A 21,767-nucleotide genomic window follows, 5' to 3' on the forward strand; every position below is an offset into this window, starting at 1 on the left:
TTAAGGATAAACCAGTGCAGCACCAACAGAGCAGTCCCCTCAGCAATTCCCTGACTTGAGCCCACTCACAAGTGAAATCATTGTGCTGCAGAGCTCTGAAGCTCTGTCTGTCTTCTGGGGAAAATTGCCTGCTTGTACACTTCTGCATCTCTTTCTTTCCTGCTGCTAGAATATAATTAAATATGCTAGAATATAATTAAAGTTGCTAAAAATACATGCTTTCTAATATTGTTTTTTCTGTGTAGGCGGCTGCTGTTACTCTGTTCTCAGGGGAGGAGATGGTAAAAAGAGGAGTGTCACTTAACTCTATTAAGTGGTCCATTTTGCACAGGGATGTAAAAGCTCCCTACTTGTGGCCTGATGCAAAGTCCCATGGAGTTTTTAAATTTATATATGTATGTACAGTGGGGTCTGCTGGCTTTGTTATTTTTACAGAAGCATTTTTTCCCCATCAGAAGAGAGGAGATTTCTGAACTGAAGACTACCACTTTCATGTTAGCTGTGAGAATTTACATTCTTAGTGCTGAGGAAATTAGTAGAACAAGCAGGGCTATAATTACTGTGCTTTTACAATACCGACATTGTACCTAATTAGGGTTTAGTCTGCAGAGCATTCTGTTTGTTTAATAATCCCAGCAGACATAGTCTGAGTTTTTGCATCACCTGGATGTAGCTGGAGACAACCATGGAAGTGACAATTGACAAGATTTTAGCTATTTTGCAGTATAAACTATTGGCTCACCTTTGATATGCATGAAATCAGTTAAGGGGGAGCTGGAATCAGCATTTAGAGGCAAAGCAGCTCAATGCAAAGAGAGTCTTTGTTCACTTTTTTGTGTGGTAAAACCAGGGCTTAATTTTCTCTTCACAATCTCTGCAGCTCGCAAAGCTGGTAATAAAATCCTCAGCACCCCTGCTGATGAAGTCAAATCTGCTATTGTTAACAAAGGTTAAACATCCATCATCTTTTGACCTGCTAAAATTATTCCATCTGCAGGTTTGATCCTGAATTTACCACCTGTCCCGTGCCTTTTAGTTTCTATTTAAAGATGACCGATTTTTTCTGAATATGAAGTTTTCTTGATTTCCTTTCCTGCCTCCTCAGCCATCATTTAAATTGTAATTGTCTTTTCCTCACATATGGAAAGTCTCGAAAATAACTTAGAGATTTTAGGATAGAGAGGGGACACAGAGGACCCTGAGTCTGTATTTGTGATGGATTTCCTCCAGCCTGTTCTGTGGTGAGACCTTCCCCTGTGAAACCTGGGTCTGTCATATTTGCTCAGGTGTCCACCAACTCCTTGTTCAGCACATCAGGGTTATGAGCCTCATTTCCATGACTGCGGTGGAATTTCTTAAAAGTTAAAGTTTTCTTGGCCACCCTTCAGTGCCCAGACTCCAGGGTTGATTGAAGAAAGCAGTTACATTAAAAATTAAATTATTTCTTCCTTGGTTTTTGTGCAACTAAAACATTTACTCTGTGTGTAATCCTGTATGCCATCCTATCGATTCTGTTCCTGATGCTGTCTTTAATTTTCTAATTGCCTGTTTCTCTTGATCATCCTGTGTGACACAAATAGCCTCAGGGATGGCAGGGGTTTGAAAAAGCAGTAGCTGAGGAAAGCCTTCCCACAGGAATGCTGCCTTTGAATTAAATTTCCTCCATAAGGATATGAGGGGGTCTTTCAGTTTTTGTCAAGTGTCCAAATATCTCGCAAGAAACTTTTAAAATCATTTTGACCAAGTTGCTTGATAACATGATATCCATAGTTGTCTGTTCCCCTTGTATCTGTTTTGATAGCTGGTTTTTTACAGTGTTTTTTTAAAGTAGTCAATACATATGAATTATAATAGAACATCACCTTAATAAATCAAAGGAATAATTATCTAAAGTGATGGTTCCTTGGATTTTGTTTGCCTTTGAATAATTCAATGTTTAATTTATATGTAATTGTTTTTGGAAAAGTTTATATTTTAAAGCATTCAATAGATAAATGTTTTATGTTTATTTAAAATAATATTTAATAATTTTGAGCAGTAATACTTGGTTTTCCTTGCATGATGAACCAGTGATGACTGTAGAATGCAACTTAGGACAAGAGTGTGTTCCTGCAGCAAAGCTCTTGACAGAGAAAGGTGACTCTTGGCTCTCTTTAAAAAAAAAGGGTTTTGTTATCAGTCCAGACTTGAAGCCTGTAATAGTCTTCTCATCCTTTTATCAGTCCAACTCCTCTCCTTGGTGTGAGGCTTTGGCCATTTCCTCCTTGTTTCTGAGGAGCCAATGGGCTCATTAATCCTGCCTGTGGTCACTCACAGTGGGGCAATAAATCCAAGCAGAGAGGGTTTCACCACTTGTTTGCAGGTAGCTGGGTGACACCAGACTGATGTCACATCTGTCTTTTACTCTTTACTTTGATCCTTCTTTGTAACATGGACTTTTTGGATGAAATGCAAGCTGCCCCGCAAAATACCATTTAAAATATTTCAGCAGAAACCTTTTGCTAAATATTGCCACTTGCTGCCTGTGAATGTTTTTGCCTGTTCAGAAAATCACACTGAAGACCTACTGATAGGAGCAACTAATGTCACAATACATTGCTCTCTAGTGGTGTGAAAATTATTATTCAGTGTATGCATTTCCAAATTACACCTTAAATTATCAGTCTTGGATCATGCTATCAAAAAAGTCAGACCTGAACTGCGGAAGGTCACAATTGTAACTATTTTCCCAACTGTTAAATTGCAATTAAACCTATATTAAGTGACCCTTTGGTGTTCCTTTTACTTAATTCTTACAATTTAACTTAGAACTGTTGATTGTAGTTATTTAAAATAATGGATACAATCTCAGTAGGGCCCAGCATAAATGTGTAGGATTAGAGTAATTTTTGTAAAGGTTTATATAAAAAACAGATTACTTTAGTTACAAGTTTCTGATGTTACTGTTATATTATTAATGTTTATATTTTATTAATCCAACTTGCATAAAATAGTTCACCCTGGTAAGGAGATTTTCCTTTTAGCTCTTTATGTAGACATTATTTAGAAAGGAATTTTAGCCTGGTTTTCCCCTAGTTCTCTCATGCTTTTAATAACAGAGTATAGTTTAAAGTTATCTTAGTATTTAACCCCACTTCCCTGTAGATTAATTATCCTAATATAAAACAAATGTGTATTAAACATATGCAGTTGCTTACAGAAGCAGATTTGGATGTTCCATTTAATATAAGTCTCTTGTTGCACAAAACAAACCCGTCATATTTAAGATTTCTCTGGTCATTAAAACTGAATTATGTAATAGGCTTCCATCTGCTATTGAAACCTGTTCATCATTATTTTGTGTCATTTTAAGTGGGAGCATTCTGAGAAATGCTTAGTGACAGCAGGCTCGCCTCTCCTGGCAGGGGAGGACACGGCTTCCTTCCTTTTGAGCTGCAAAAATGAGTGCATTGCCTTCTGAGAAGGTTTTCTCCAAGAGTTTGGTTCTCAGTTCTCCAGCCTTGCAATCTTCTGGAAAATTCTGTGTTTTATTTGTGCTGTTAAACTGTGTGCAAGTGGCAATCTCCTCCCTGTGTCTCCCCCAGCCCTTTGCATTGATTATTGTGGGATAATTCACTGCTGGCATCCATCAGCCCCACTCCATCTGGGGTCACTGATGGTGCTGAGCAGGGCAGGCAGCACTCAGTGGTGGCACTGGAGTGACACAGGAGAGGACATGGATGGATGGATGGCCCCGTGCTGCTGCTCTGGAGCAGCATCTGGGTAAATGGGATCAGAGCCTGCCAGAGGAGATGTGGGATCTGCTGGAACAGGAGCCAGGCAGGGCAGGAATTCCACTGCTGCATCCACGAGCTGCATGGACAACCTCTGAGGGATCTGGGCTGGGGAACTTCATGAGAACAAACCATTCAGGTGATAGAAGATTATCTCATTTCAGAATTAACCTTTTTGGTATCCTATCCAAGATGTAATTTTTGGATTTGGCAAAAGGAGTAAAGTTGGTGCTCGAGTCCTAAAACAAACAAGCAAATCAACCACCAATGCTAACATAGTCTCAACATTCTCCTCCAGGGAAATAAATAAGAAAATAAAGAAGATAGTTCAATTCAATCCTGCTACTTTATAGTTCCTTCCATACCACTTTTAATTTTTTAATCCTTTATGGTAACTTGATTTCTCAGTATAACTTTGTTTTCCCAATTATGCAGTCGTGTGAGTTACCTAGATCTTACCTATCTGTACCTTTCCTTTATCTGTGCTTTAAAAGAAAACGGAAAACTTTACTTTTATTCAAAATGATAAGTAGAGCCTATTTTTTTCTTAATATTCCCATAAAGTTGTCAGTATCTTAAAATATCTCAACAGTGTGTTTTTCCTTCCTTGTGTGGACAGATGTCATTCTATTACAGTTTGAAATATTGAAGTGAAATGGCTTCGTTATGTTTTACATGGTAAGAAAACTACCAAATTAAAACAATGACATCATTGATTACCCTTTGATAGATGAAATTTATCTAAATTAATTATCTTTTAGTATTTGCTGAAAACGTTCATATGTGAAAATTCACAATGATAGAACATCTGCTCAGCAGAGGGCTTATCAAAGGTATTGTAATAAGCTATGTAATGAATGTTTCAGCCTTCAAAAGAGAAAATATTTAGTGTGGCATTTATTTAAATAATTTGTCTCAAGTTGGGATTTCCATCCCACTTTAAGAAAAAGAAGCAGTTTTGTTGTGAAAACATTATAATTGAATTTGGAAGCTTTACAACTCAGTGAAGGAAGAAGTGTAGGTTGGAAATATCTGAATTCCAGGAGCTAGGAGACGAAACAGATTCATTTGAAGTCCTGCTTGGAGGCACAGCGAGCGGCGCGCTGCGGCGAGCGGGGTTTGAAATCGCGCCGGGTGACTTGTCCTCAGTCCCCATCCGTCTGCTCATTCCTTGTGCTCTTCAGGAGTTTGCTTGTCAGACCTTCTGCAGGTTTGATCCTGGGAGCAGCTGAAAACCTCAGTGTTTTCTCCATTGAGCCTCCTGATAAAGCAGGGAACGTGTACAAGAAACGTGCTATTCAAGTCATGGCTCCTGGAATTCCTTTTTCATGTGTTGCTTATCCGAGTGTGGTGGTGTTTGCAGGGGTCTCAGGATGAGGGAAGAGATGAGAATGTTGACTCCATGTTTCAGAAGGCTCAATTTATTATTTTATTATATATATTATATTAAATCTACACTAAAAGAATAGAAGAAAGGATTTCATCAGAAGGATTACTCAAAACAGGAAAGGAATGATTAACAAAGGCTTGTGACTGACTGAGACAGTCCGGACAGCTGGACTGTGATTGGCCATTAATTAGAAACAACCACACGAGACCAATCACAGATGCACCTGTTGCATTCCACAGCAGCAGATAATCATTGTTTGCATTTTGTTCCTGAGGCCTTTCAGCTTCTCAGGAGAAAAAATCCTAAGGAAAGGATTTTTCATAGAACATGTCTGTGATAGCCAAGTGTATAGGAAGGGTTCTTATATAAGAGCTCCTGTGAAGGGTGTTTCCAAGATGCTTGCAAGTTCTTATAAAAACCTATTTTTTTTCTCCTGTATATTTATTAACTTTTTCAATTTCTGTTGCAACCATTTCTTCCTGTCAAATAGGAAATGAAATTACAATTTTATGAGCACACTATGATAATACAGGCTAAGGTAGTGGAGAGGCTCAGAGGTTTTCACATTCCATATAAATGCTTTTTTCAAAGTCACTTTTTTCTCTGACATGGGAAAGAAAGAAGGGTTGTTTCAGTGGGAGCCTTTGAAGGCTTTCCACAAGTGAGAACATTTTTGCTCATGTTCACCCTGGCACTGGCTGTCAGCAGCTGAAAGGGCACCTTGTTGACTCTGGTACAGGGCTTGTCACTCTTCACACACAGAGGGAAAAGTGATGGTCACTTTGACCCTCCACCCTGACATTTACACTGAATCCACGTCAGGCTGCTTGGAAAGAAGGACCACTTCACCCTGGGGAATGTCTTTGCATGTTTCCTCCAGCTTTCAAGGCGGTGAAGGATAATTGTGGAGAAAAGGTTCAGAGGGAGCTTGTTTGGCCTTTGGACTCCTTTCTTTGTGGGGATACTGGGAGCAGGGATTGGCAAATGGCAGGATTGCAGGTAATGCGTTTCTATTAGGGTCTTTATTGTGTTAGAGAAGGCACCTGGCTATTCTGTGGTATTTTTGAGCCATTAAGGAACATAACTATCATGTCATTTTGTAGTTTGCTGAGACAGGTATTATTCTGTGACCCTTTGTTGATTAGATAAAAATTGGCTCAGGAATATTTGGGTGTTTCTCATTATCTGAGTATTTCTTAAATTTCTCTGTCCGTAGATTGTGCCAAGCTGAGTTTGAGTATCATTCTCTTGTTCAAATCCAGGAGGGAACTTGGTGTCCCCCCTCTTAATGGAAATGTGGTTTTGGCAGAGAAAGAGCAAAAAAACCCAAGAAACAAGACAGTCTCTAAACTTATCACCTGCCCACTTCCAAAAATGCTCCAGGATTTTCATCAATCAGTGGATGTTTCTCATTTTCCTGATGAGATCTTAGTACTGATCTCTCAATATTTGCTTAATCTGATCCATCAATTATTCTAGCACACAGCAAGTCCAAAAAATATGAGGAACTCTTTCAGCTGTGTGATTAAATAAGGAATTTGAGCATCAATATTATGGACTGAGAACTAGGACTCCAAACAAGATGCCTCTGACCTTGCTGGGTGGGAGATGTGAGACCGAGGAAAGTTTACACATGGAGTTTAAACATATGTGGCTTAAACTGAGCATATGGTGCTTTTACTGACAGGTACCTGTGTGTGAGCCTTGCTTATGGATAAAGCAATTAGCTGATTAGTAAATGCTGAATAAGTGATAACTATAATGCCTAGAGCTGAATAAATACACATGAAACATCTGTATTCTTGTTTAGAATGCTACATGTGAGCACACCAGCAGCTCTCTAAGCCCCTTTGCATTGTGGAAGCACAAATCAGGGTTTGGTAGATCTTGTGAGAGATTTTTGGGTTCTGTAAATAAAAAGTGATGACTTTGAACACAGCATTCCACTGAACCAAGTAGGACAGAAATAAATGGTATCATAATAATATTTTTATACCCTGAATATAAAACTCTGTTTACTGTTTTGCAAGACAAATCTCAAGGATTTTGTCTGTAGTTTAGTGTGGCCAAAACATAAATATTTTACTCTGTGCTGGGCTCTAAAAATGTAGATTTAACTCCAAAGGTATGAAAGATTTCAAAAGTGTTATATAAAGTCGGAAATTCATAAGTAGGAAATGCTGTGCATGCTTTTTCCCCACATCTCCCTTTCAGTTACAGTAATTTAGTTTTTAGTGTATGATGAATTCTGTCATAAATTACTACCAGAATACATTTTTCAGCTTTGGAGTAAATTTTGCTGAAATTAATATGGAAACCCTCCCATGTTTCAGTGAGAGATCAAAGAAAATCCCAAATGGAAAATATGCTTTTGAGAGGGGGGGAAAAAAATAGTTCTGAGTTCTTAAACTCTTGCAATGAAGATAACTTAATTAAAATCAAAGCAAAACTAATAAAGAACTTAAAAGTGGAAGGTTTTGGTTGTGTAACATCCCTGAAATATGGCATGGTGGGTTTGTATCATTGCCAGAATTCCTGGTCATACAAACAGGTGATGCCAGTGGATCCCAATGGAAATTACATCTGGATTGCAGCTTTCTGACCACTCCTTTTGGCCTTTCTGTTCTTTCTTACTATTCCTGCTCTTTTGCTTCTGAAAAAAAAAAAAGAAAAAGCTAATTTGGCAGGAAATTCCTTTTCTCTCCTATGAGTTTTTTCTGGGTATGCAGCTAAGGGACAAACCAGCTGAGGTCTATCAGTTTGTCATTCTTATTCATGGATTTCATAGTTCATTCCTTGATCTAACCTTCTCAAGTGGAAAAAGAAAGCATGCTCACACACATCCCCCTAGTCTATGCACATCTTTTCTTGTCCTCTTCCTTGAAAACGGAGAGGGAATTAAAAATTTCAGCTTTTTTTGTTTCTTTGTTTCACTTGAAACACAGTGAACATATTTTTTAAAGTGCAAAGTTGAATGAAATCAATTAGTGAGGCATTCTTACTTCATATTGATGTTAAGCTATTGCTTATTGCTATAAAAGCTTTTAAATGTGATGTTCTGATGATCTCTAATCCTTGAGCATTCATTCCCATCGTGCCTGTATCATATCCTTCAAAAGCTTCTCCAGGAATGTGCTTTTCAGGTTAGCGCGCACATGTGGTTTTTCTGAATATTTAGTGAAAGCCTAATGAGCAGGCTCCCCGCTCTAGCAGATCAAGACTTTATTAGGCTGAGTTTTGCTCTTTGAAGAGCGTTGCCATATGGGAGGTTTGCTTTTTCGGGCTCTCTCAGGTGCTCTTGGCAGATGGAGCTGGAAGCGCTCGGCCGGCAGAGCACCAAGCACGTCCCATGGAAGGGCTGGGGGTCACCAGGGCCACAGAGTGCCCAAGCAAGGGATGCTGGAAGTGGGAAGCACAATTCTGGAATTCTGCAGCTTCTCTGGGCACCTGGTTCCTTGACCAAGGCAGTTCTTAATTACATTCACGGCAAATTGTTTCCAGTCTGGTGACAGAGCTGGAGAGCCCTCAATTGTATAAGTATTATCTCTCATTTAGTTGTGTTCAGGAGCCCTGTTGACCTCCTTTTCTTCATTGCATCCCCTCAAATAGGAAGGATCAGATCCCTTTGACCCTAAACAGTGACCACAGGCAGTGATCTTCATCCCTATTTATTTAGGAGCTGAATGCAAGTTTAGAGAGGCAAATGCCTTTTTAATCCAGAGCATTCCTGGTCCAGGCAGACATCACCCACTGCCTTGTGTGCTGGTTGGTTTGTTTGTTTCTGGTTTTTTGTCTTTTGTCATCATAATGGAATTTTGGTTTTTCAAGTTCAATGTAATTTCATACAATGTAATTCTAGTTGCTTTCCTAATGAAGATTTTGAGCTTCATCCTCTTTAAAAAATATTCATCTTTAAAAAACAAAATCACCGTATTTTTGGCTGTAAGAACGTTGACTTTAAACAAAGGCACCAGGTTTTTTATTTCTTTTTTTAAACTTTCCTTCTAAGAGGCACTGCCAGGTGTTTGCAGCATAGGATGGGAGCACAGGAGTAGCATCCTTAGGGAGGCAAGGCTTTCATTTACCCATAGAGGGATGATTTCTCACCATCTGCTCTGCATCTCAGACAACTGGGATGTTAAAAACGTGAATTTTCCCATCCGCTGGGAGCTTTCCTGCACAGCTCACCTATTACAGAAAGAAAAAGATGTCACTGAAAAGAACTGTTTTACTTCTGGGCCATCATAGATGACTATTTTTCAGCAGGAGGGTTGTTGTAATTTTTTTGTTTTATTTTTTTTTTAAAGCCCACTAATTAGTGCATGTTCGTAATTAACTGGTCAAATTCATTCTGTAAAGAAAACAGCTGAAAATAAAAATAATTCTGTGGTTATGCAAAACAAAAACATTTGAGAAAGCACTTTCAGAAGCAATAAAACCCTGAGGTAATATTAAACTGCTTTATTCTAAACAAAATCTATTTTTCCAAGTGTTTTATAAGTTAGTGTTTTTTTCACTCTGCTAAGTTTTTCTCAAGGTAGAGAATATAAAAAGCTCAGATCTCCATAATTTCTGTATTGTTGCATAAAATGGAAAGCAAGAATTTAATAGTATGGAAATAGCTTAATTTTTCCATTCTAAAAAAAAAAAGGTAACAAACAAGCCTTTTTTCAAGTACAAACATTCAGCTCTGAGCTCAATGTGAAATTGCTTTTTAGAACTTCTTTATCTCCTGTTACTTTGGCTATTTTAATAAACTTTGCCCAAAAGAGGAGCAAATGCAAGATTTTTTTTTTCTGTAGACATGTGTGACCATCTGCAGACTGGAAAGAAGCAGTTGCACTGAGGAAGGGATAATCACCCTGCCAGGTTTTGTTTCAGACAAGATTTCTGTTCCATAGGTGATGTAAATGGAGTTATTTGGGGAGGTTCACTTGTGTGACCTTGACTGTAGAAGTGTTTTCACAACTTTACATTTCTATATTTATTCAGTAGTATTTTTCACTTAGCTGTCAGTTCAGAAACCTCTCTAAATAAATAAATAAATTTGTTACTCTTAATAATAAAAGAATTTTCAACTATTTTTTGCTCTGAGGAATAATCATTCCAGAGCTGAATAAATAAGAGGACAAGTTTGGCAATGCTAGTTTTAATATTTCCAGGTCTGTTAGAAGCAGATGTGCAATACACAGAAATTTACAGTCCATCCTGTAGTAAAAGCAGAAATGCATCATGGGCTTCAAGAATACTCTAAAACCAAATATTACAGAGTTCTTCTGTGTGTTTCTCACACTACTCTGCATCTTTGAAATGCTAAAATTTGCCAAACTCTCTCCCTCTTTCTGACTTCCAGGATGGTTTTTCAAGATGTGCTATCAAAGCAGGCCCTTTAATCATCTCCCTGAAAGCTTTAAGCAAAGCCACTCCATGTAAACTTCCACTCTTAATTATCCAGTTGCTCATTTTTGCTGTTGAGGGGAAGGAATTAAGATATAGCAAAAATCCTTTCGTTCTTGCAGGCTTAAAAGTAGTTGTGCTATAGTTATTTTAAGAAATAGGAAATATAGTAGTTGCAAATTTGGCTTGTTGTAAAATTGAATGGCATCAGTAGTTGAGAACCTGACCTCGGAAATGAGACCTGCCAACAGGAAATTATGAAATTATTACTCTAATAAAGGATTCTTGTTGTTTTTTTCCTTTAGCGATTACACATCCCATGGCTTTTGGAGGAACTATGCCAATGGGGAGATCTATGAGTGGATTGGGTTTTGTCTCCTCCTTTATTCTTGGTTTTATGTCTTTGTGGCAGTATTGACTCCAGTGAAGTTATTCCTCTCTTGTGCCAGTGTAAGAATAATGAGGAAACCTTTTCCCAGCAATCTGCAATGTAACCTTGTGGAAGACACTACTGTAATTTATATATTGATAAAATGAATATAATATATTGCACAGAGGTTTTGTGAGCTTTAATTAATATTAGAATAGTTTTACATTGAATAATGATGGAATAGTCTTGAGTTAATTAACTCTAGATCTCAAGGACATCAGCCTGTGGTGGTTGAATGCAGCAGATAGTGTGGGTGTGCCAAACTTCCATAATTGCCCTCTTTTAAAAGCCATTGTTTGCAAGGTGCCCCAGTGTTGACTTTAAATACTTTGTTTGCTAATTTGTCACCTGAACTGTAAAATATTTTTTATATAAAATGGAGGAAGGCTTTTGTCATTAAAAGGAAATAGTTGAAAATAGATATGTTTATTTAAGTAGAACTTTGCTTGCAAAAATGCTTCTTGGAAAATTTGATTGCTTGAAACAATTTAAAAACATTTTCTATGGCAGGAGAGGTCAGTTGGGAACCTCCCTGCTGGTAACGTGCCATTAAAGCTTGTTGGTTTCTATCTAGTGAGCAAATTTTCTTCATGGGAAATATATAGAAAAAAACAGATTTTCTTAAAATTGTATTCCATACAAGTAGTTCATGGTGATGTTGTTCCTGTCAGGATGGAAGGGTGATGGGCAGCTCCCACTGAACCCTCAGCTGAATCTTAGAGCTCCCTAAGTGAGGGTATCAGATACCACTAAATTATTACTTCATATCATTCCTATCATTTGCTTTGATTTTTGCTTTTTGCATCATTTCATTTTCACTTTTGATTTTCATTGTGCCATTTTATTTTATTTTTTCCCTTCACCTTTAACCATTTCACTCTAACCCATTCTCATTTCCAGAAGAGCCTCCCTTGTGTGACGTAGGGGAGTTCCTGTGCCACGATGGTGTCACTTGTGTGTCCTGGCACTGGCTGTGTGACGGGGAGCCCGACTGTCCTGATGATTCTGATGAGTCCTCAGACACCTGTAAGTAAAGCTGAGAGGAGCTGCTCTTTGCTTTCATCTCCCTTTAAGCTTGTGAAAAATGCCGATCGCTTGTTTTTAAAATTTTAAAAGTTTAATAGTAATAAAATGGTTGTAAAAATAGTAATACAATTAGAATAATAATAATTTGGACAAATTGAATTAGGACAATATGAGACAGTAGAGACAAAGAGTTACAGATGATGGGTACCTTTTTCTAGGCAGCATAAGCCTGAAAAAGGCACACATTAACAGAGGATTAACCCTTAAACACAACAGCCTGTTGCATATTCATACACTTCATACATGATGCATAAATTCCATTCAAATACAGGATTCTGTCTGGTCATCCTCAGCTTCTTCCTCTGAATCCTGACAGCACCTTTGAGGCAGGAAGAAGTTCCTTTCTTCTGATAAGAGGGCAAGAAATTTTTTTTCTCTGAAAGATTTAGGTGTCCTGTTGCTATGTCACTGCAAGTTTTTTCTTTAAATAAAGTATCCTACATAGCATAGTTTCTATTTTAACATTTTTTATAACCTAAAACTATATTTAACACAGTACTTAAGAGAATTAATATTTTACTTTCATTACTTTCTAACACAACACATGTAATATTCATTTTAATATTTGCCAAAAGCCAATCACAAAATACATGCATTTTTCACAAACTGAAACCTTTTCAGTCACACTGACTATTCAACTGGCAGGGCAGATTCCATTTTGCTTTATCATTCCTGTGTGAATGTTCTTGTTGGGGAGCAGCAGGTTGAGGGGAGCAGGTTCCATTCTTAGCAATGGATGGGATGGACGGTGTTTTGTTCTTGTGCCACTGGAGCATGTGTGCCCTCTGCTCTCCCCGAGCTGTCCATGGGCTCAGAGGGACAGGCAGAGCCAGGCACAGGAAAATGTGCTCCTCTAAATACATTTAGAGGGAGCTGGGTTGGAAGAGAAGAGTGCAAAGTATTTTCGATACAAATATGAAAAGCATACAAACATCAAAGGGAAAAATGAAAGACGTTGTGAGAGCTGTGAGGGGGGAAATAAACAAAGAAAGGAAGATGATGGAAAGCTTTAATAAAACATATTTAATTATAGTGAAGACCTTTTTGGGGTTTTTTTTGGTTTTTAATGTGGCTAAGAGCTTTTGAACACCAGAGTAACAACCTTACAGACTTTTTTCTTATCAGCCTTGTAGACTACTGATGAGGTGTTATTAAATCTTAATGTTCCCTTGTTTCCTGTGTTCTGAGGAAAATGAGGGAATTTCCTGATTTTATCCCCAGGATAATCACTTAATGTAAGAGAAGAACCATGTATTTTGTATCAAAGCAATACTGACAATCAGGAAGGCTGGAAATGGGGTTTGCTGCTCAAAGAAAAGAAAATATCAAACATCAGACAGTATTTAGGAGTCTAATCTTTAAAATGAGGGACAGAAGCTCAAGATGTCTGGGAGCCATTTCTGTCTGGGCAAACAGTGCAGTGCTGATTGCAGCCTTCCTGCTCCAGAGCTTGTTCTCTGCTACCGATCACAAAATTGCCTCGGGGGCTGTGGCGAGGGTGCTCTGATTAAACACCCTCCACACACACACTGTGGGATGCTCAGCCACAGCATCCTGCTGTGGGAAGTGTTGGGTACAGCTGGGAATTTGTTACTGCACTGCTGATTGCCCCCTTCTCTGATGTGTTTCCAAGCACGGTGTTGATATGTGCAGGTAGAAGTTTTTCTAGTAATGGTTATTGAGGTAGGAGCACGCAAAGGGTCACACACAGAGTTTTTAACTTGCCTCCTGATATTCACCATGTAGTTCCAAATCCAACAGCTTGCTGCATGCCCAGGTATTTTCCTCTTGAGAACTTCACATGGTTTGTATGACCTGTGTTCAGCAATTCAATTTAAAATTGTGGCATATTAAAAACATGGCATTTGTAGTTTATTGATGGCTGGTAAAAAAGAGGAGGGAGTGGGAAAGAGAGTCTACATTTTTCCTAACATCATGGTCCTCTTGGTAACTCCTTTCCTTTTGCAAATGTGAACATTTTATGTCAGATGCCTTCCTTAGGCTGTCCTAAGCCAAAGGCAGGAGTCAGCACTGTGGCCTTTCTGGTTATAGAGGAGGAAGGTGTTTGAATGATTGTTCTTTTGCATTTAAAATGGTGGCACATTAAAAATATGGCATTTGTAGTTTATTGATGGCTGGTAAAAAAGAGGAGGGAGTGGGAAAGAGAGTCTACACTTTTCCGAACATCAACCAGCATGGTCCTCTTGGAAACTCCTTTCCTTTGTAAATGTGAACAGTTTATGTCAGATGCTTTCTTTAGGCTGTGCTAAGCCAAAGGCAGGAGTCAGCACGGTGGCCTTTTTCGTTATAGAGGAGGAAGGTGTTTGAATCTTTATTCTTTTGCACCTTCCATGGCCCTTTGCTGAGGAGCTGCTGGGTGATGAGGTGCCTGGGCCACAGGTGGGTGTGTGAGACAATAATTGCCTCAGGTGTGCTGCCCTCCCTCTCCCTTTCTGTGTAACTCAGCCCAGGACTGAGTGAGCACCAAGTGACAGCGCTGGGGCATGGGGTGAAATTCTCTTACATAATTGCTCACAATTTTGGTTTGCACTGGATGGTTCTGTATTTTTTAGTCTGCGCAATCTTCTGTCAAATTATTGAAACATATGTGCCTACTCTGGCTTCATCAGGTAAATTGTTTCTAATTAAAAATAATATAACGCTCCTGATTTTTCCTGCTGATACTTTGCACCAGAGTGTCTGTAGAAACTTACAAATTACATTAAAAATATTCTTAGGGTATATTTTATTCCTGGTCCTAATGCCAGGGACATAGCACATTCAGTTTTTGTGCACAGTGCCATGTGTCTGTTTGTTTTAGATGGATTTGTCAGTTCTTTTTTGACTTGCATATGATGAATTATTTGGTGTAGCCTGACAGATATTGCTAGTTGTTCCCATAGCCGTAAACAAATGGATTTTGATTGATTTTCTGTGGATTTGTGCCTAGTAATAGGGTTTTCTGGGTTCTAATAATGTGCAAGCATTGATCAAAGCTTTTTCTGCAAGTGGAAGTTCTTAACTTCTCTCCTGTGGGGATTTCAAAGTGTAGAAAAGGAGAGAAAGTCTCAAGTTGCAGCTTTTCCCATGGTGAGAATATGAGAAGTCTTATTAGTCTCATCACTCAAGCATCTATTTACAGAAAACATCCAGGAACTAAATATCTTTGTGAGAAATCTGCTGGTGGTGTTTTAACCAAGTTTTGCAATGGAACCTGAAAATATCATGTGAAAACACATGATATGCCTGTATCCACTAATTGCCTCAGGAAGCCACCTGAAATCCTACAATCTAGTAGGTTATTAGTGTTTGTAAGGAGATCCAGGATGGGACAGAAAAGGGGGAAATGGTGACATCCTTATTTATTGTTAAATTCAGTGTTTGTTGGCAAAAGCTTTGCCAGGGCTCTGTGCAGATACAATTTCTTTGAGCTGTCAGGGATGTGCTGGAGGAGTTCTATCTCAGTCAGCAGAAAGCTTCCAGCACCAGTCTGTTCCCCTTCTACTTCCCACCTTCCTCTGAATGGCCTCACAAACAGCTTGGTAAAATCACAAGTGAGCTCCTACAGCACCTACACTTGTGTTCCAGTCCATTTCTTAGCAGCTGTAGTTCTTTCTGCTCTCTGAAGATGCTGTTTTTTACAGTACCAAGGTACCTCAGTAATTTATAATGAATAATTTAGTGAACAAATTCTGTTGCTTTTCTGTCCCAGAGTTGTTCATGAGAAAATTGATTTTTGAAGAATATAAAATGTATTAATAAAACTCTTGACCAAGTCATTTTTATGCCTTCTTGGGTGGTCTCTCGGTTGTTCATGGGTTTTTTTGCAAATAGTCAGGATTCAAAAATCAATTTGCTCAACCTAATCAGATGATGCTGGGTTCTTCGGTAGGCTAAATCAGCAAGCTCACTGAAAATCAATAGAACTTTATCAGACAGCCCAGAATCTGGCCAGACAGTTTGGCTTTACAGATAGCGAGTGTGGAGGTTGATGCAAATGTTCAGAGGCAGGGCTCTGTTAAAAGGAAAAATAGAAATGGCTGGCTGCAGACTCACCTGATGTGATTTTGGGGGGACAGTTACAAAACTCAAATCCATTGTTGAAAAAAAGAGTTTAAAAACATAACATTGACAACAATTTGTATATTTGTATCATTAACTGACTGCACTACTGCGTGCTCTAGGCACTTACCACTTATAGACATCAATGCAGTACTCATTTTCTTGGGAATGGTTTTAGTGATGTTTTTTGAGGCTTTTTTGGTTGTTTATTTTTGGTGTTTTGATTGAATTTTTTTGGCTTATTTTACCATTCTTGCCACTAGTGTTGGTCTTAAGCTGTATTTGCCCATCTCAGCAACTGTAAGTAGAGAACTTCACTAATTTTTTGTATCCTAAAGATCCAGTTTAAAACATGTTTTTATGTGTGTTTTGTATTCCACAATTGTACCTCTCAATAACATATTCATCCTAAGTAAGCCATGTCCAAGGAATACTGTGGTTTCTGAAACCAGACAAATATTTGATGTGATGTGCTATTATCTGCTTTTCTCCTCAGCCTCCTGCTAACAGAGCTGAGATCTAAAAGTTGCACTGGCAAATTACTCCTTCCATTTAGTACTTAAGGCTTTTTCTGTGTGTTTGCAGCTTCAGAGCTCATCTGGCTTGCATGTTATTTTCAAACCTGAGCTCACCAACCCCTCTCTGTCACAATGCATTCTGCCAGGGCGAGGTGAAACAAAGGAGCAGGGACAGAAGTTGCTTATTGCCTACAGCTTCTTTTTGAAGCTGAGCACACTGATTGTGTTTGGGTATTGTAATGCTGGGTGCAGCAGCTCCAGCAAAGGCTGTTTGCTGTCTCTCAGCCATGGAGAAGAGGAAGATGCTATAACAGTACCTGACAGCTGCCCTGTGAGGAGACACTTGAGGTCTGGAATGAAGTTCCCCTGAGCTCCTTTCATACTCATCTGTGGTGGAACAGCTTCCCCCATCTATGACCCCAAATACTGCTTGAATGCCATAAATACCCCAGAGGGAATAAAACCCTACAGTATCAGATCTCCCATTAACAGAGCAGCCCTCTAAAAGGAACTGCCAAGTCCAAAAGTGCTTGATGCTCATTTATTTTAGCAGCAACAAAATCCTGAAATCATTTCACTCCTCACAGCCAGACTGCAACTCCTGTCTCTCCTATTGTCCTCAGCTGCCCTTTGTTTGTGATCCTGACACTGCTGCCCTGGTATTTGAGCTTTCCTAAATGTTATCCAAGTACTGTTTGCATACCTTCCACCCACACAATTTATTTGTGGCTGACTGGCCCTGCATTGAAGCAACTCTGGTTGCCATTAATAAATCATCAAATTTGAATGGTCCCTGTCTCTGGTAGTTTGAGTACATGTACCCTTATTGTAACATGTTCAAAGTATTTCTGATAATTATCTTCCTCTGGGATTTTAGGGAATGTCAGTGTCTATAATCATGATTAAACTGAAGCTGGAGGAGCAAAAGAAATGTAGCAAGCAGAAGTGCCTTGTTTAAAAGCTTGAGTCTCACTTTGGTTGCTAAAAGTGTGTCTTTCATTCTCCGGATGCTAATTATGGGAGACTAGTTTCAGAAGCTTAAAAATTGTTAATTGGGTACCTCTGTTGTAGTTCTTTTACCAGCAAAGGATAAGATAATTGGATGCAATGTTGCTCTTGTGGTATGAAACAATAAAGATAAAATTTCCTAAAGCTCCTAATTCTTTTATGAGTAGATTCATTGAAATTCAATAGAAGCTGGGATCCCAATCCACTCTTTAGTAGCTCTGGAAAATCCCAGCTCAATAAATAATGTGCATTCATTGAAGGTGCACTGCCATAAAACTGCTGAAGGTAAATGAGGAAAATGCTGGACATGAGGGGAAAATGTGGTCTTGTGTTTTTACTCTTTATAGTTTTGGTCTGTGTAGTTACTGCGGAATAAAGAATCTGCTGTATAAAATACCTCTTTATACCTATTTTTCAGCAAGATATTTGAACATGTTACTGGCCAGATATTAATTTAATCTGATTTGAGATGATGAATGGGTACTCCCTTTTTTTCTCTGCATCAGGATTGTTCCTATCAGTAGTGCAGAACTTCTGAAGCTGTTGTAGGAAATGAACCACAGCAAAATGACAAATGTCAACAAATTTTATCCAACTGCTGCTAGTTTACATAAAATTAAGTTAAATGCTTAATGCAGCAATACAATATTGCCAGCTTTTATGTTAGCTGGTGAGAAGTGTTTCTGACAGAACAAGATGAATGTTTTGAAGGAATATTAACCTTCCTGATACTATTTTTACAGACCTGAAACAAAACACATTTCCCACTGAGGCTCTGCTTGCTCTTCTTGTTCTTGGTGAACACTGGTAAAGAAAATACTTATAAAGGCATTTTTATTCTGGCTGAGCCTTTGCCATCCTATTTACTGGCACATGGCCTGTCAGGGCTGCTGACTTCATCCCATCAGGGAATTTGCTGTTGGCTGCTGAAAACATCTCAGTGACTGTGACCTGGGCTTCAGCTTTTGACCTCATTTTCTCCTTACTCCATCATTTGGAAAACCAGAGAGCTCAGCCCTTCCAGGAAATGTGGTTTTGCTGGTGTGATGGGATTGCTGATGCTCTGATAGTTAATGGGGTATTGGAGCAAACAGTCTGGAAAGGATGGGTGTCCATGGTGCTAAGCCCTTTGGGAAGGTTACCCAAAGCACCCCAGTGAGACAAACCCTGCTCTGCCATCAGTGTGGAGGAGCTCAGCCTGTTCCACTGCGCTGTTTGGGGCTGCTCTTGATGATGCCCAGTTGTCATCCTAAGGGGGATCATTCCTGGAGGATGTTCCTGCCTTTCTCTGCACTGATTCTGCTCCTTTTCCCTCTGGGCTCCCCATCTTTGGCTGCTGGGAGCACTTGCCTGGGGCCAGGGGATAACTTTGATGCTTTTACATTTTCTTCCTGCCACAGGCAGCATTTAGGCAGAGCTGTTGAGGCTCCAGAGAACATTTGGAGGCAATTCCTTTTTATAATTTCCCAGTGGGCTCTGATGCTACTTCTGAGGCATGAGCATGTTGTGCCATCACTGAGATACAACATTTGCCTGCTCTGCATAAATTAGTTATTTCACTTTTTTTTAGGGGAAGCAACATTAAATACTTGGTGGGATTAGACAGTGTCAGGTAACACCATGGGAACTAAAATTTGCACCAGACTGAACATAAGGATCTTGGAAGAGCAAGGTGTGAGTCTGTGCAACTTGAGTCAGAAATGTAGAGATTCCCATTCCTGGTGAGTCAGGCTCTGCTGCCTGAGCTCTAAAGGGCTGGCAACAGCTTGGCCCCCAGTAGCTTCATTAAGCAAGGGGCTACAATTTCAGCTTTCTGAATAAAAAGCAATTTTTATTAAATAATTATTTTGCAAATGTCCTACTACACTCGGGTATACATTGGAATTTGGCAGGGAATAGAATTACTTGCTTCTGCTAATTTTCTTTAAAGCATTTTAAAGACTAAAAATGCTCATTTACATTTTGTGCTTTGTTGTTTTTGGTTTTGTTGCTTCCTACTTTATTTTCTATTCTGTGTATTCATTTCACTTTGGTTTCCAGTCTGAAAGTTCTTTAACATTGTCCTTTACATAGTCCAAACACCCAAATATAATTCTTTTTCCAACCAAATATAATTACTTTTAAAATAGTTGAATACTGAATTTTATTGTCATTCTGCATTGGTGTGTTACATATGCAGATATTTAAACAGTTATTTATACCTTCAAATATAAACTGTTACATTAACTCTTACTGTAGTGAAATGGTTTTGGTAAGGTGAGCTCATTTCTGGTGTGCTAGCAATGATTTTTGCCTTGTAAATATATAGCAGAATATTTGTATGTGCACAAAATGTTTAAGAAAGAAGAGTTCCCTTGTTTTTTAAATGCTTTCAGTGCATAGTAAGAGAATAACCTTATACAAGATATTTACTTCTGTTCAGCGAAGTGCTCAAGTTTGTCACCATCTGAGCACACAAAATGCAGCGTAATGCATTAAATGAGATTTCATTTTGCCTTTGCACATGGTGAAGAATATTCAAAATCTTTAATTATGATTTTGGGAGGTTGATGATGTCAAAACTACAACTTTTCTACTGTGTGTCAAAGATGAGAACCACATGTGGAGGAATCATGGACCTGTTATTGCACAGAAACTTGGCAGCCCTGGCAAGAGGTCCGGGATCAAATAAGTGTAATTTCTGTGGCTCTGTATTTTCCTTTGGAATTAAGTAAGCAACAAGAAGTTCAGTGTTGAAGGATGTAAAGGTCATTGTATCTCTCAGTGACACAGTTATTAGAAATACTACCTCCTTTCTTTTGCCTGTGCCTGATTATCCTGAGCATGATTTTCCAAAGTGATTTATGGGAAATTCAATTAAATGACTGCTGGCAAAATGAGCTTCTTTTGAGCTCTGTGGAAACATGGAGATGTAATCCAAGGCCAGCACAGAGCCTTTGAAGGGTGATACCCAATACCTAAAACTCTGCAACAGCTCATTTATGGATTAATTGCTTGCTAAAATTGCAATTCCTACATAGAAGCAGACCTAATGTGATATATACTCATAAGACGAGAAAATTAAAGGATCAATCTTTTGAAAAACCTATAAAAGTAATTAATACTTTGAGGAAGACTTTGTTTTGGGCTAAAAAACTTAAAAACAATTTTAGTTTCATACTTAAGCTATAAATTATACCCCCAAAGAGAAACCTGAATAAAGAATTGCCCATGGGGAGAGAAGAGATGGAAGGACGTGGCACAGTTTGTCTTTGCTGAGGTTGTGCTGGTGTTAAGCTGAGCCTAATGGCTTTAGTTTTTCTTTCTAAGAATTGACTCCTTGACAGCATCTGGCCACAAGTGAGACCCTTGTTTCAGTGTGAGGCTTGGTTTGAGGGTGTCTGTCTGTCAGGTACGGGGGCTGTGCTCTCTGCTCTCACAGGAGAGATGTGTCTGAGCTCAACAGGAGCCCTGTGCATCAGAGAACTGCTCCTCTGTGATACACTGGGGCAGAAAAATGTTCCCAAAAGGGCTAGGAACTGGTTTTTAGGCAAGTGAGGGGGCAGAGATGTGACCTGGGTGTTTTGGCTTTTTTCACAAACCCTTTATGATATTTTGGTCCCCCATTTCTATGCACATTTATTTACAATCCATTTAATTTGTCTTCTATTTAACGACAGTGTTATTTTTTTTTAAATTTTCTTTTCTCCTCTTTCATATTTATGCCCTTGCAAATCTCTCAAGGCCTTCTGTACATCAGCTGAGCCCTTTCACTGTAGCACTGCATTTTCACACAGTATTTTGTTTCTCCCTAATCCTTGCTGTTGCTTTATTCATTACTTTCACGCTTTCCTTGCTTTGTTTTTTCTTAGTTCTGCTGACAAACTATTAAAACTGCAATGAAAACTATTTTTCGTTTTCCATGTTCCTTTATTTTTCCTCTCTCATCATCATCAACAGGTTCCCTTTCCCCTCTCATAGGTCTCATCAATTTTGCTGATATTCAAACCTACTCATTAATTTTCTGTCTCAGTTTTTCATCCCATCAACAATCCTTTGTGCCTTGCTGTCCTGTGATGCTGTTCTAGAGTCAACATCAGGAAAAGAGAGTATTTTGGAAAATG

At 38.8% G+C, this 21,767-nt stretch overlaps 1 protein-coding gene across 6 annotated transcripts in view; it reads left to right on the forward strand.

The window, feature by feature from the left end:
• The window catches only part of LRP1B (LDL receptor related protein 1B), a 638,472-nt gene that overhangs the window by 150,944 nt on the left and 465,761 nt on the right, over positions 1–21,767 (forward strand). For all 6 annotated transcript variants that reach the window (XM_064718934.1, XM_064718938.1, XM_064718939.1 and 3 more), the window contains exon 2: positions 11,891–12,016. In XM_064718934.1, coding sequence (XP_064575004.1) covers positions 11,891–12,016 — 126 coding nt within the window. The remainder of the gene's footprint in view (positions 1–11,890; positions 12,017–21,767) is intronic.

Source organism: Zonotrichia leucophrys, chromosome 7 (genome assembly GCF_028769735.1).
Source record: "Zonotrichia leucophrys gambelii isolate GWCS_2022_RI chromosome 7, RI_Zleu_2.0, whole genome shotgun sequence".
In the NCBI taxonomy this organism is placed as follows: Eukaryota; Metazoa; Chordata; class Aves; order Passeriformes; family Passerellidae; genus Zonotrichia; species Zonotrichia leucophrys.